This window comes from Indicator indicator (genome assembly GCF_027791375.1).
Source record: "Indicator indicator isolate 239-I01 chromosome Z unlocalized genomic scaffold, UM_Iind_1.1 iindZ_random_scaffold_125, whole genome shotgun sequence".
Lineage (NCBI taxonomy): Eukaryota > Metazoa > Chordata > Aves > Piciformes > Indicatoridae > Indicator > Indicator indicator.
In genome coordinates this window covers 32,835-48,285 of record NW_026539155.1, presented here as the reverse complement: position 1 = coordinate 48,285, position 15,451 = coordinate 32,835, and the positions used below count along the sequence as shown (strand labels likewise).

At 55.9% G+C, this 15,451-nt stretch overlaps 1 protein-coding gene across 1 annotated transcript in view; it reads left to right on the top strand.

The window, feature by feature from the left end:
• MELK (maternal embryonic leucine zipper kinase) overlaps nt 1-14,730 on the top strand; it is a gene marked incomplete at its 3' end in the record, with an annotated part of 28,496 nt that extends 13,766 nt beyond the window's left edge. Inside the window, exons 10-16 of the mRNA XM_054398358.1 lie at nt 1,177-1,263; nt 3,839-3,970; nt 6,150-6,296; nt 7,822-8,044; nt 10,585-10,721; nt 13,521-13,624; nt 14,550-14,730. Coding sequence (XP_054254333.1) covers nt 1,177-1,263; nt 3,839-3,970; nt 6,150-6,296; nt 7,822-8,044; nt 10,585-10,721; nt 13,521-13,624; nt 14,550-14,730 — 1,011 coding nt within the window. The remainder of the gene's footprint in view (nt 1-1,176; nt 1,264-3,838; nt 3,971-6,149; nt 6,297-7,821; nt 8,045-10,584; nt 10,722-13,520; nt 13,625-14,549) is intronic.
• Between the last annotated feature and the right edge of the window lie 721 nt (nt 14,731-15,451).

Here is a 15,451-nt window from a genome sequence, read left to right as displayed (position 1 = left end):
TGGTCCCAGTACCTACCCCTCAGGCAGCAGTGCTGTGGAACAGCTTTGTCAGCAGCATGGACAGAGGGGCTGAGGCACCCTCAGGGGTGCTGGTCCTGCCTGTGCCTGTGTCCTGTGTTGAGCTTGTGTGAGAGGCTCAGGTGGCCTGGAGGGGACAAAACCCTCACCCAGCTGTCCTGGCACGTTGTGAGCAGCTCTGCTTCCCTGTGGCCACTGGATGCCACTGTTCCTCCACCTAAGGAGCAGCTTCCCTCCTGCTGCCAGCTTCCCTCCCCACTGCCTCTGGAAGTGGTGAGCACCTCTGGCAGTTATGGTGAGGTGAAAGGGTGGCTTCCTCTCTGCTGAAAAATCTCTGCTGGCAGCTTTCCTGACCTGCATCTGCAGCCTCTCACCCAGGAGGGGCTAGGCTGTGGAGCTGAAGTTGTTTGACTTCTTCAGTCTGGTCCATGCAAGGGTTAGGTTTGATACTGACTGTTTAAAATGCAGGGTGTAAAACCATGGGTGATGGACTTAGTAATTTCCAGGCTGATAGGGATTGTGACACCCCTTGAAAGCCTCAGGCTTCAGTATCCATCCTGGGCTGGAGCAGCAATGGTGTGGGCAGCAGGAGCAGGGCAGGGATTGTGCCCCTGGGCTGGGCACTGCTGAGGCTGCAGCTTGAGTGCTGGGTTCAGCTCTGGGCCCTCAGTGGCAGCAGGAGCCTGAGGGGCTGGAGCAGGTGCAGAGAAGGGCAAGAAAGGTGGGGAAGGGTCTGGAGAAGAGGGCTGGGGAGGGAGGAGCAGCTGAGGGAGCTGGGGGGGGTTGGTGTGGAGAAGAGGAGGCTGAGGGAGACCTCATTGCTCTCTGCAGCTCCCTGAGAGGAGGCTGCAGCCAGCTGGGGCTTGGGCTCTGCTCCCTGGGAACAAGAACAGGACCAGAGGAGATGTCCTGGAATTGTGCCAGGGGAGGTTGAGGTTGGGCCTGAGGAACAATTTTTGTGGTGCCAGAGTGGTCAGGGAGTGGCAGAGGCTGCCCAGGGAGGTGGTGCAGTCCCCATGGCTGGAGGTGTTGCAGCAAGCTGTGGCCATGGCAGCTGGGGCCAGGGTTTGGTGCCCATGGTGGGGTTGGGTTGGTGCTGGTCTGAGGGAGCTCAGAGACCTTTTCCAAGCCAAACCCTTCATGATTGTGTTGTTGCAGCTGGGACATCTTGATGAAGACTGTGTGGCAGAGCTGTCTATGTTCCATCAGCAGAGCAGGGAGAATATCCTGGACCTGATCTCACAGGTAAGAATTAATTATCAGGCCTTAAACACAGCCCTGCAGTGAAGTTTGCTGTGTCCAGAGTACTGCTGGATTATTTTCTGCTATGAATTTCTAAATCCTTTTTGGGGTTTAAGGATCTCCTGCAGATCTCAGAATCTATTAGCTTATAGCTACAGCTCTGGAGTCAAAATGGGGTTAGGTTGGGTTGGGTTTGAGGTTGGGTTGGGTTAGTGTTGGGTTTGGTGTTGGCTTTGTGGCTTTTTTTTCCTTTAATTGTGCTGATAATGATTTTTATTCCTGTATTTACAGTGTTTGCTTGCTGCTATTTGCATGTTAAAATAGTAACAAAAGCAAAGCTGTGATTTTTTTTTTTCCCCCCTCATATTAAAATCCTTCTGAATCCCTTAAAATTCAAACAAGGTTTTCAGTAACACACAGCTGAACACCAGGTGCTGCCTGCAGGGCTACCTCTTGGCTTTGAAGTGGTTTAATCAGGGAAAAAGGGAGGAAAAAGAAATAAGATAAAACTATCAGAGCATCTCCCAGGCATAAAAATATTTTTTTTGGGGTGTTACTACTCACAGATAAAAAAAAACTAAAACCAAGTCACTTAGTCACTTTTGAGTGCAAACAGCAAAATCTGGACCTGACTGCCCCTAGAATTCCACCTCAGTGTTAGCACCTCAGTGTTAGCAGTGACCTTGTGGGCTGTAGAAGACCCTTCAAGCTTTCAGCTTGCTCTGGGAGTTCTCATTTCAGAATGAATTTTTTGCTGCTTCTTTGTGCATACAGTCACAGAATGGGTTGGGTTGGAAAGGACCTCAGAGACCACCCAGCTCCAACCCCGTGCCATGGGCAGGGACACCTCCCACCAGCCCAGGCTGCCCAAGGCCTCATCCAGCCTGGCCCTGGAACAGCTCATTTCTAGATTCTGAGGATTCACAGAACCACAGAGTGGCTCAGGTGGGAAGGGAGCTCAGAGCTCATCCCCTCCAGCCTCCCCTCCATGCCCAGGGACACCTCTCAGCTGCACTCAGCTGCTCCAGGCCTGCAACACTCCCAGGCAGGAGGCAGCCACAGCCTCCCTGGGCAGCCTGTGCCAGACTCTCACCACCCTGGCACTGCACAACTTCTTCCTCAGCTCCAGTCCCACCCTGCTCTGCCTCAGCTCCTGGTCCTGTCTCAGACCCCCTCAGCAAAAGTCTCTCTGCAGCCTTCCTGCAGGATTCCTTCAGGTCCTGGCAGGCAGCTCTGAGGTGCCCCTGGAGCCTTTTCCTCCCCAGGCTGCACACCCCCAGCTCCGTCAGCCTCACAGCAGAGCTGCTCCAGCCCTTGGATCCTCTTTGTGGCCTCCTCTGGACTCTCTCCACAGCTCTGTGTCCTTCTTGTGCTGGGGACAGCAGAACTGAAGGCAGTGTTGGAGGTGAGGTCAGAGCAGAGCCCAGGGGTAGAATTCCCTCTGCTGCCCACACTGCTCTGGCTGCAGCCCAGCACAGGTGGTGGCACTGACCTGGTTCTTTGCCTTGGAAAATTCTCTTCAAGATAAGAGTAGGAGAAGCAGAGCTTCACAAGTGTGTGGTGCTCAGGATGGGTTTGTGTGGGGTTAGTGCTCCCTGTTCTGCAGCTGCAGGACACAGTCTGAGCGGTCTGCAGAGGGAAAAGAGGTTTGTGGCACCTGCATGGAGGGCTGGAGGACTTCAAACCCCTTGCAACTAACCCAGACTAAGTGCAAGGTGCAGCAAACCTCAGGTGTGGCACCCATGCTCCTCACCCAAGAAAGATGGGGAAGGCCTTCCAAAAAACCTCAGACTTGGGGGGAAATATTGAGTGAAGTTGAGTGGAGAGCTCTGCAGGTGCTGGAGCCTGGCCCCAGCTTTAGTTTTCAGGCTGGTCTGTGCCCCCCACATGCTGAACTGGCCAAGAACAGCAAGAGCTCAGGCACACACTGAGGATCCTCTGAAGTCTGAAGTGACTCTGAGGTGATCAAACTGACACTGAAGTTACAGAATCAGAATCTGAGGGGTTGGAAGAGACCTCTGGAGATCACACAGCCCAAGCCCCCTGCCAGAGCAGGGTCACCCAGGGCAGGGCACACAGGAGTGCATCCAGGGGGGGTTGGAAGCTCTGCAGAGGAGAATCCAGAACCTTCCTGGGCAGAATCACAGAATCTTTTTTGTTGGAGAAGCCCTTCCAGGTCCTCCAGCCCAAACCTTCTTAGCTCTGCCCAGGCTGGGGCTGAGCCATGGCCCTCAGCACCACAGCTCTGCCTCTGGGAAACTTCTCCAAGGATGGGGATCCATATCTCCCTGGGGAGCCTGGGCCAGGCTGAGACAACCCTTTCAAGGAAGAAGTTTCTTCTGCTGTCCAACCTAAACCTCCCCTGGTGCAACCTGAGGCTCTTTCCTCTCCTCCTCAGGAGGAGAGCCCAACTCCCACCTGTCTCCCAGCTGCTTTCATCACTGAGATGCTCATCAGGGAGGCCTCTCAGGTAGAACAACCTGCAGTGGCTCACAGGCTGGGTGGAGGCTGAGCTTGCTTTGTGCTTGTAGAGAGGAGATGAAAAGAGTTTGGGATTTTTGTTTTGTTCTCTTCCCAGTGGAAGTATGACCAGATCTCTGCCACCTACCTCTTGCTTCAGTCCAAGAAGGCTCGTGGCAAAGGAGTTTCCTTGAGGGTTCCACCACCTCTGAGGGGCCATGGCAGCACCACACCACCTGCAGACCCTCAGGTAAGGCTGTCAAATTCAGGAGGGCAAGGCTGGTGAAGTGCTGCTCTGGCTGCTGTGCACTCAGCCAAAGCCCTGCTCAGCCTCACCAGGAGCATCTCCACATCAGCATCCAGAGCAGTGTTCGCAGCAGGGCAAGGAGGGGATCAGGAGGGGATCTACAGACCTGGGGCAGTGTGGCTGGAAAGCTGCTGGCAGAAAGGGCCCTGGGGGTGCTGAGGGCCAAGCAGCTGAAGAGCAGCCAGCAGTGCCCAGTGGCTCCTGGCTGGGCTCAGCAATGCTGTGTCCAGCAGCAGCAGGGAGGGGACTGTCCCCTGGCACTCAGCTCTGGGGAGGCCACAGCTGGAGTGCTGTGCCCAGTGCTGGGCACTCAGCACAAGAGAGATGTGGAGGTGCTGGAGCCAGGGCAGAGCAGGGCAAGGAAGCTGGGAAGGGCCTGGGGAGGAAATCTGCTGAGGAGAGACTGAAGGAGCTGGGGATGGTTGGTGTGAAAGAGAGGAGGCTGAGGGCAGAGCTCATGGCTGGCTGCAGCTCCCTAGGGGGAAGGAGGTTGTGCAGAGGCTGCTGCTGGGCTCTGCTCCCAGGGAATTAGGGACACAAGAAGAGGCAACAGCCTCAGGCTGCCACTGGGCAGGGTCAGAGTGGGCAGGAGGAAAGATTTTGTGCCAGCAAGAGTGGTCAGGGCCTGGACTGTGCTGCCCAGGGAGGTGGTGGAGTGGCCAAGGCTGGAGGTGTTTGCAGGTGGTTTGGATGTGGTGCTTGGGGCTGTGGTTGAGGGGTGAGCCTTGGAGAGTAAGGTCAGGGCTTGGACTTGGGGATCCTGAGGCTCTGCTCCAAGCTGGATGTGTGTATGAGTCTGTCCCTTCCTTCTGCTCTGCTGAGACATCACCTCCAGTCCTGCCTCCAGTTCTGGTGTCCCCAGCAGGAGAAGGGCACAGAGCTGCTACAGAGAGTCCAGAGGAGGCCACAGAGATGATGCAAGAGCTGGAAAGCTCTGCTGTGAGGACAGGCAGAGCAGAGGTGCAGGATCCTCTCTCTCCAGCTCTGCCCACACTGCTTTGGATGCAGCCCAGGCTGCCCTTGGCCTTCTGTGCTGCCAGTGCCCATTGCTGGCTCCTCTCCAGCTCCTCCCCCCAGCACCCCAAGTCCTCTGCAGGGCTGCTCTCAGTCTCACCAGCCCCAGCCTGGGCTGATCTCCAGGGCTGCCCTCCCCCAGCTGCAGGACCTTGCCCTTGGCCTTATTGCCCCTCTTGAGGTTCTCCTCTTCCCCAGCCTGCCCAGGTGCCTCTGGATGCCATCCTGTCCCTCACTCTGCCAACCACACCACTCAGCTTGCTGCCATCTGCAGACTTGCTGAGGGAGCCTCAATCTTGATTTCTGTACCACTGATGAAGAGATTGAGCTGCACTGCTGCCAGGGCAGGCCTCTGGGGACACCTCCTGTGACACAGTCACCACTGCACTGTCCTCAATAACCTCAGAGCTCCACAGTCACCTTTCAGAGGCTTTGGTTGCTTTGTTTGGTTGTTGTTTTATACACCACAAACAAGAAAGGTCTAAATGTGTAGGCAGGAGCCCCTCAGTCCAGGACTAAGTGCCAATCTGGTCACCCCCAGCCTGGTTTGATGCTTTTTTCTCATCAGTTGCTTCTCTTCTTGACACAGGTGATGAGTGATGGCTTGGTAGTGCTGCTTTGGGGGTAATTTCACACAGAACTGTCTTGGTTGGAAGAGACTTTTAAGGTCATGGAGTCCAACCCTCAGCTCAGCACTGCCAGGGCACCACCAAGCCATGGCCCTCAGCACCACAGCTTCACAGCTCTGAAACTCCTGCAGGCATGGGGACTCCACTGCTGCCCTGGGCAGTATGGGACAGGCCTTGGGCAGCCCTCAAGGGGCAGAAATTGTTCCTCATGGCCAACCTAAAGGTCTGCTGGAGCAGCTTGAGGCCATCTCCTCTTGTCCTGTCCCTTGTTCCTGGTGTCCAGTCTAAACCTCCAAGGACAAATCCACAATCACAGAGCCACACCATAAAGCTTAGGCCCTCAACAGGTGAAACCTGCATGAGCTGCTACCAATCCATTAGGAGCTTACAAAGCAATAAGGGCTTGGAGTTTGATGAAGCTTTCCTGGTGAAACCTTGGCTGTGATGGTGGAACCTCAGCTGAATCTTCTTCTTTCCAGCCTGACAAAGCTGTGACCCAGGGAGAGGTGCCAGGCTGTAGTCAGCTGCCAACTCTGTTTGGATCCATGGAGTTTCCTGATGCATCTTCAGCACCTGAAGAGTCTCCCTCAGAAGAATTTATCCTAAAAGCTCACAGGACAAAGCAGGTCTTTTGAGGAATAAATAACTAATTCCTTCCAAAATAATCCTTAACCCAAAAACTGTTATTCTCACTGTAAAAAAAATGATGCATTTAGAGGTGTGGTGCACCCCTGGCCAAAAGGAGCCACAGACTGAGTGAAGAAATTATTTCAGTGGGTAGCTGAACACAAAATTGTAGCTTCCTCCTCCAAGACCATGGTTCATGTGATGAGAACTTGAGCTTTGACTTCTTAGTGTGCATGAAACCAGCATCTGGAGGATGAGGCACTGAGAAGTAAAAAAGTGATGGGGGAAGGATAAGGTACAGCAAAAAAAAAGGAGATCAAGGGCTAGAGCAGCTCTGCTGTGAGGCTGATGGAGCTGGGGGTGTGCAGCCTGCAGAGGAGAAGGCTCCAGGAGCACCTCAGAGCTGCCTGCCAGGACCTGAAGGCATCCTGCAGGAAGGCTGCAGAGAGACTTTTGCTGAGGGGATCTGAGACAAGACCAGGAGGAATGGTTGGGAGCTGAGGCAGAGCAGGGTGGGACTGGAGCTGAGGAAGAAGTTGTGCAGTGCCAGGGTGGTGAGAGTCTGGCACAGGCTGCCCAGGGAGGCTGTGGCTGCCTCCTGCCTGGGCATGTTAGATGAGGCCTGGAGCAGCTGAGTGCAGCTGAGAGGTGTCCCTGGGCATGGAGGGGAGGCTGGAGGGGATGAGCTCTGAGCTCCCTTCCAGGCTGAGCCATGCTGTGGTTCTATAAACAAGATCTTGGAGCTAGGCTGGAGCTTGGTAAGGCTTTGAAGTTGGAAGGGACCTTGTAGATCATCCAGTTCCAAACCTCCTTGAAGATCATCCAGTTCCAACCCCCCTGCCATGGGCTGTGCCCATGGCAGGGGGTTGGAACTGGGTGTTCTTCAAGCCAAAGTTGCTCAAGGACTCATCCAACCTGCCCTGGAACACCTCCAGGGAGAGAAGCATCCAGAGCCTGTTCCAGTGTCTCCCCACCCTCACTGTGCAGAACTTCTTCCTGATGTCCAGCTTACACCTGCCTTAAATGTGGAAGCTGAAGGATTTGGGAGAGCATGTCAGATTGCTGGAGGTTGTTCTGAAGGGCATAAGAAGTCCTGGAGAGGTTCTGTGGTGTTTTGCTCAGCAACCAGGGGTTTGAAATGAGAGCAGACAGCAGAGCGGATTGAGATTGGATGTGAGGAATAAGTTCTGCACCAGGAGGTTGGTGGAAGACTGCAACAGGTTGCCCAGGGAGGTGGTTGAGGCTCCATCCCTGGAGATATTCAAGGAGAGGCTGGACAGGGCTCAGGGCATCCTGATCTGGTTGGGGATGTCCCTGCTGAGTGCATAGGGGGTTGGACTGGGTGAGCTTTGGAGGTCCCCATCCAAACCAAACCCCTCGTGTTTCTTTGGGTGCTGTAGAGGATTTTTGGTTGCTTTCAGTTTTGCCCAGACCATTCTGTGACTGTATGGCTCCACGTCCCCTGTGGGTTGGGTCCATGACTTCCATGGTTCCATGTCTGCCTTTTTCTCACCTCTCTTGCAGCCTTCAAGCCATGAAGCTGAGCTGGAGGACAGGGAATTCCCAGCAGCCACTCCAGTGACAAGAAAAGTGGCATCAAAGCAGGATGAAAACAAAGAGAACTTTGAGACACAACCAGCTGTCAGGAAGGAGGTGCCACTGGGGCTGCCTTCTCCAAGGACTCCTTTCCCAAAGAGACAGCAGCTGGAGGCACAAGTGCCAAACACTCCCTTCCAGACCTGGACAGGTACTTCGGGTAGCAGTGATGACACCAAAGGCTTTGCTTAGGAATGGTGAAATCCAATGGGAATGCAGCTTGGATCTTGGAGGTCATCCAGTTCCAACCTTCCTTGAAGATCGAGTTCTAAGCCCCCTGCCATGGGCTTGGAACTTGATGATCTTCAAGTCTAGGTTGCTCAAGGCCTCACCCAACCTGTTTTTAACTTTTTATTGAAAGCAAAAAAGGTACAAAAGAAAGGGATCTGGGCTTGGAACTTAGATGATCTTCAAGGCCTCACCCAACCTGGCTTTAACTTTGTATTAAAACAAGAAAGGTACCAAAAAGAAGGGATCTGGGCTTGGAACTGGATGATCCTCAAGGCCTCATCCAACCTGTCTTGAACTTTCTGTTAAAACAGAAAAGATAACAAAAAAAAAAGAAGGGATTTGGGCTTGGAACTGGATGATCCTCAAGGCCTCATCCAACCCGTTTATAACTTTTTATTAAAACAGAAGAAGGTAGGAAAAAAGTGATCTGGGCTGATGGTTGGTGATGCAACAAACCTGCCTGTGGCTTGGGTGCTTGTCTTGCAGAGAACCACATCCCTGCTGCCACCCCAAGGAAGAGACCTGCAAGCCCCACAGAGCCAGAGGGAGGGAGAGGAGCTGAGGTTCTGCACCAGGCAAGGTAAAGGGGCAGGTGTTGGTGTTGCCCTTCTGGCTCACAGCAGGGCTGGCATTCATCCATCCACTGCCTAGGAAGCCTCCTGGCAACAGCAGGCTCCATGTTTCCATTCTCCTGGTTGAAGTCCTTCCTCAGACCTCTTCTGGCAGTCTCTAGGAAGTGCTGAAGGTAGAGAAAAGGTGGAAAAATACTTGAAGTTTTCAAGCTTTTAGGTCTTTTTCAGTAAATAATTACCATGCCTGCCTTCATGTGAGCTGCTCCTTGCTCCAGAGAGCTGCAGTTCGTAAGCACATCTCTGGGCTTGGATCCCAGCTGATTCTCACAGAACCTCTCACACTGCACATAGAGAGAATGGTTTGGGTTGGAAAGGACCTCCAAGGCTCACCCAGTCCAACCCTCTGCACTCAGCAGAGACGTCTCTACCAGGTCAGGTTGCCCAGAGCCCTGTCCAGCCTCACCTTGAACAGCTTCAGGGATGAGGCCTCAGCTCCCTCCCTGGGCAACCTGTTGCAGTGTTCCAGCAGCCTCCTGCTGCACAACTTGTTCCTCAGATCCAATCTCAATCTGCTCTGCTCTCATTTCAAACCATTGTCCCTGGTCCTGTCTCTGCAGCCCTTTGGGAACAGTCCCTCTGCAGCCTTCTTGTAGCCCCTGCAGGGACTGGAAGTCTGCTCTGAGCTCTGCCTGGAGCCTTCTCTTCTGCAGGCTGCACAGCTCCAACTCTGCCAGCCTGGCCCCACAGCACAGCTTCTGCAGTCCTCTCAGCATCTTGCTGGCCTCCTCTGCAGCAGCGCCAGGGCTCTCCTGTCTTGCTGTGCCCACAGCTGGACACAGCCCAGAGCAGAGCAGAGGGGCAGGATCCTCTCTCCCCTGTGGGCTGTGGATGGTGATCCAAGCCTGGAGCAACCCTGGCTTGAAGATCATCCAGTTCCAAGCCCCCTGCCATGGGCTGCCCATGGCAGGGGGCTTGGAACTGGATGCCCTTCAAGTTTCCTTCCAACCCAAAGCATTCCATGAATTCTGGACCACAGACTGCCCTCCCCCAGCTGCAGGACCTTGCCCTTGCCTTTGTTGCCCCTCCTGAGGTTCTGCTGAACCTCTGCATCCTGCCCAGGTGCCTCTGGGTGGTTCCCACCCTTCAGCCTCACCAGCAGCACCACTCAGCCTGGAGTCCTCTGCAGAGCTGCTGAGGATCCTCAGCCTCTGGCTGTGTCCTTGATGGAGATACTGAACAGCTCTGCTGCCAGGCAAACCCCTGAGGGACACCCCTTGGCTCCCATCCCCATCTGGACATGGAGCCATTCACCACCAGCCTCTGGCTGTGCCCACCCAGCCCCTTCCTCACCCCCTGGCCAGACCCCAAGCACAGCCACATCCCTGCAGCTGAGAGGGAAGGCTGTGGGGGCTCAGAGGCCTTCCTGAGGCCCAGCCAGATGCCCACCCATGGCCCTTCCCTTGTGCCCTGCTGCAGTCCCTGCACTGCAGGAAGCCCCCAGGCTGCTCAGCAGGACCTGCCCCTGGTGCAGCCCTGCTGGCTGGCTGCCTGCCTGTGCCACAGCTGCTCCAGCAGAGCTCCCAGCAGGATCTGGACCATGATCCTCCCAGGCACAGAGGTGAGGCTGCCAGCTTAGTCCTTACCAGGGTCCTGCTTTTCACCCTGGGCACAACATTTCCCTTATGCCAGTCTCCAGGGACTTCCCCTGACTGCCAGGACTCCTCCAACACCCTGGAGAATGGCTTTGAGGACTCCCTCAGCCCAATTCTCCGAGGACTCTTTGCTTTGTTCTTCTTCTTCCTTTCAGAGCCTTGGTGATGTATCTGAGGTGACTTAAGAGTTAAAAAAAAAAACAAATTTGTTCATTTTCGCAGGAGCCTCCCCCCAGCTCAGGTGGGCAGCAGCCAGAAGAAGAGGAAAGCCAATATATTTGGAAGCCTTGAAAGAAGCCTGGACAAGGTGATCACCATGCTGACACCAAGCAAGAAGAGGAAGTGCACTAGGGATGGCCCAAGAAGACTCAAGGTAGGGCTGCTGGGCTCTGGGCTTAGCTTTCTGTGGCCCAGGATTCTTGGAATGGTTTGGGTTGGAAGGAAACTTGAAGAGCATCCAGATCCATGCCTTGGCTTGGAACTGGATGATCTTCAAGCCAAGGTTGCTCCAGGCTTGGATCACCATCCACAGCCCACAGGGGAGAGAGGATCCTGCCCCTCTGCTCTGCTCTGGGCTGTGTCCAGCTGCGGGCACAGCAAGACAGGAGAGCCCTGGCGCCGCTGCAGAGGCTGCAGAGGAGGCCAGCAAGATGCTGAGAGGGTTGCAGAAGCTGTGCTGTGGGGCCAGGCTGATGCCTTGGAGATTGCAGGAAACCTTTAGGGTCATGGATTCCAACCACTGCCAGGGCACCACCACCTCATGGCCCTCAGCACAGCTCCAGGGCTTTGAAACCCCTCCAGAGGGATGAGGACTCCACCACTGCCCTGGGCAGCCTGGGACAGGCCTGGACAACCCTTTCTGGGGGAAGGAATTGTTCCTCATGTCCATCCTCAGCTTCCCCTGGCACAATTCCAGGCCAGTTCCTCTCCTCCTGTCCTTGTTCCTAGGGAGCAGAGCCCAAGCCCCAGCTGGCTGCAGCTTCCTCTCAGGGAGCTGCAGAGAGCAATGAGGTCTCCCTCAGCCTCCTCTTCTCCACACCAACCCCCCCAGCTCTCTCAGCTGCTCCTCCCTCCCAAGCCCTCTTCTCCAGACCCTTCCCCACCTTTCTTGCCCTTCTCTGCACCTGCTCCAGCCCCTCAGGCTCCTGCTGCCACTGAGGGCCCAGAGCTGAACCCAGCACTCAAGCTGCAGCCTCAGCAGTGCCCAGTCCAGGAGCACCATCCCTGCCCATGCAGGACCAGAGCAGGCTTCAAGAGGTTCAGTTGTGCTTCTCTGCAGGCCAAGGAGCTGCTCTGCTCCCTGTGGTTCTCTCTCTGGGACTGCTGGAGGTCTCCATCTGTTCCCAGGTGGAACCCCAGAGGGAGTCCAACCAGAGTCCCAGAGCGGTTTGGGTGGGTTGGGACCTTCCAAGCTCCTCCAGGCCAACCAGGGACATCCCCAACCAGAGCAGTCTGCCCAGAGCCACAACCAACCTGACCTGCCATGGTGCCAACCATGGTGCCAGGCAGAGATGGCATCTGATAAAGGAGCTGTGTGAGGAAGGGCATGGGGCTGTGTGCAGACCTCTGCAGGAGGAGCATTGGGCAGGAGGTTTCTCTGCTGCTCCTGCCCTGAGTGTTCCTCCAGCAGGCAGCAGGGCTGGGAGGGGAAGCGCATAAGGGTTTGGGTTGGAAGCAGCCTTGGGATCATCCAGTTCCAAGCCACCCCAGGTGGAACCTGCATCTGTGCGTGCTGTGCTGGGGGCACAGCAGCAGTGTGGAAGAGGCCAGGCTGGCAGAGAGGCAACAGCAGCTCCGTGGCAGTCAGTGCTGTGCCCCTTCAGCTGGCTGCCTGCTGCAGCTTCCAGGACACGTGCAGGTGGCAGGGAGCTGCCCACCCAGTAAAGGGAAGCCCTTTGTGTTTTTGCAGCCTGTGTAAATGGAACTCAGTTCCTGCAGTGCAGCTGGAGGCTTGTCCAGGAGGCCCTTGTCAGCCACTGGAGCTCAGGACACTTTGCTGGGCTGCAGACCCTGACCAGCTCGTCGGACAGCAGCAGAGTCCTGGCTGCAGATCATTCAGAAGCTAGCTCTGAGCCTCTCCAAGAGTTGATCCTTTCAGCAGCAGCTTCCCTTTCTTTCCTTTTCCCCTAGACAGGCAGAATGAGTGCTGCCTGTTTTAGCAACCCTGCAGCAGGGCAGAGGGAGGTGGAAGAGTCTTGCAGCACTCATGGCAGGGCCCAGGTGGCTCTGTAAGAAGCTGCTGCTCCCCCTTAGCACCCTCAGCCTCTCCTCATTCCCCAGGCTCTCCTCCATCGGCCTCTGGGACTTCAGGAGGTAGATGGAGCACTCATGGCCTGCTACAGTGGCATAGTTCCCTCATGGCCTCTGAAACCTCCAGGAAGTCACTCAGTGGAGAGCTTATTTCATCCAAACCCCCTGCAGCAGGCAGCTCTAACATTGTGGTGCCACTAAGGTCCCTGGTAAGCCCTTTAGGTCCACTAGAAACCACTCAGGTCTACAAGAAGTCACTCAGGAAAACCTGGGAGGCCACTCAGGTCTACAAGAAGCCACTCAGGTTCCTGGAAGGCTCCTTAGGTCCATAAGAAGCCACTTAGGTCCTTGGGAGGCCATTCAGGTCCCTGAGAGGCCACTTCAGTCCCTAAGATGCCATTTGGTGCCACACCTGCACCTCACTGTCAGCAGTGCCCAGTCTCAGCTGTGGGGTGCCCACCAGGCTGCCCTGAACACCACCACCATGATCCTGTCTTCTGTTGCCCTCTCCCAGGGGCTCAGCCCCTGGCTCCTGACAGCCTCCACGCTGCCCTGGCCCCATCCCTGCTGCTGTGGATCTGATGATGGCTCCTGTTCTGGATCTACTTTTTGGTGTTCAGCTGCTCAGCAGCTGCTGGTTTGGTTTCTGTGTTTTGTTTTTAGTGTTGCTGACCTCAGTGTTGGGAAGCTTAGAGGTGTTTTGGTCACCCTGATTGGATGTCCTCCACTTCCTCTCTGTTTGTCAACTGTTTCTATTCTTTTTGTCCCCCTGTTTTTTTTTCCTCCTGTGTGTTTTCAGTTCCAGGAGGGAAGAAAGGTTTTGTTTTGTTTTGTTTTGTTTTTGTGATGTTTGTTTCTTTTTCTGTTCCCTTCCACCCTTCCCTCTCCCCCCACATCTTGGCACCTCTGGACCCACTTGCAGGCACACTACAATGTCACCACCACTCAGCTCCTCAACCCAGACCAAGTCTTGAGTGACATCATGGCTGTGCTGGCCCAGAAGCACGTGGAGTATGTCCTCAGTGGGTGAGTAGGAAGTGTGGTGGCTTCAGATGGTCCACACACAGCTCCCTCTGGCTTGGAAGGGACCTTGAAGGTCATCCAGTTCTAAGCCTTCTTGAAGATCATCCAGTTCCAAGCCCTCTGCCATGGCTGGATGATCTTCAAGACCAAGTAGCTCCAGGCCTCATCCAACCTCAGGAGCTGCTGAGGGAGCGGGTGGCACCTCCTGGGCTCCACTTTGTGCCCCTTGCCCCTTCTGCTGGCCCTGGGCACCACTCAGCAGGGCCTGGCCCCAGCCTCTTGCCCCCTCCCCACAGCTCCTTTAGCTCTTGCTGAGCATTGCTCAGCTGCCCTCTGGGACTGCTCTTCTGCAGGCTCTCAGCCCCAGGGCTCTCAGCCTTTGCTCCTCACACAGCTGCTCCACGACCCTCAGCATCTTCCCAGTCTGCCCTGGACTCTCTCCAGCACTTCCCTGTCCCTCTGAACTGGACCCAGGACTGCAGATGTGTCCTGACCAGGGCAGAGCAGAGGGATAGAAGAACCTCCCTTAGCCTGCTGGCCACATTCCTCTTCATCCACCCAGGACACCCTTGGCCTTCTTGGCCTCACAGAACTTTCCTAGGGATCACCTGTTGGCCATCAGCACTCCAAGGCCCTGCTCTGTGGAGCTGCTTCCCAGCAGGTCACCTCCAGCTGTCCTGATGCTGAGTTCTGGGTTGTTCCCCAGCCCTCAGACCAGCAGCTGTGGAGTGTTCTTGGTCATCCCAAACCACACAGTGAGGGCCTGGGGGAGTCTCCTTCCCTAGAGCCCTTCCCAGCCCTGGCTCTGTTCCTGTGCCCTGGGTGCCCCTTGCCTGGGCAGTGGGTTGGGTCTGGGTCCCTTTCCTGTGCCAGCAGGCCGTGCTGGTGTGAGGGGAGTGACTCTGTGGTGTCTCCCCTCTGTGCACAGCTACAGCTTGCGGTGCCAGTGGTGCTGGCAGCCGGGCAGGGCCTCGCTGGTGTTCGAGCTGGAGGTGTGCCAGCTGGGCACCACTGGTGCGCTGGGCATCTGGCGGAAGCGGCTGGAGGGCGACGCGTGGCTCTACAAGAGGCTGGTGGAAGACATCCTGTCCAGCTGCCAGCTCTGCCTGGCACCAAGCAGCTCCCTCCTGGGGGCTGCCAGCTGCCCTGCCTCCCACAGGTAAAGGACTTGTGCCACGCTGGCACTGGCCTGGGAGTGCAGCTGCTTCCATTGGGGATTTTTAAACTTGCCTGGCTCTGGCTTCTGGGCACCTCCTTCCTGACAACTCTGTAATAAATGTTATGTGACTGCACCCCCCTGGACAAGCCCTGGATCTGCTTCCTGCTCTGGATTGCTGTCACCAACATCTGCTGCAGCCAACAACTACCCAGCAGGGCTGCCAGGCCATGGGCACAGCCCCCACAGCCTTCCCTCTCAGCTGCAGGGATGTGGCTGTGCTTGGGGTCTGGCCAGGGGGTGAGGAAGGGGCTGGGTGGGCACAGCCAGAGGCTGGTGGTGAATGGCTCCATGTCCAGATGGGGATGGGAGCCAAGGGGTGTCCCTCAGGGGTTTGCCTGGCAGCAGAGCTGTTCAGTATCTCCATCAAGGACACAGCCAGAGGCTGAGGATCCTCAGCAGCTCTGCAGAGGACTCCAGGCTGAGTGGTGCTGCTGGTGAGGCTGAAGGGTGGGAACCACCCAGAGGCACCTGGGCAGGATGCAGAGGTTCAGCAGAACCTCAGGAGGGGCAACAAAGGCAAGGGCAAGGTCCTGCAGCTGGGGGAGGGCAGTCTGTGGTCCAGGATTCATGGAATGCTTTGGGTTGGAAGGAAACTTGAAGGGCATCCAGTT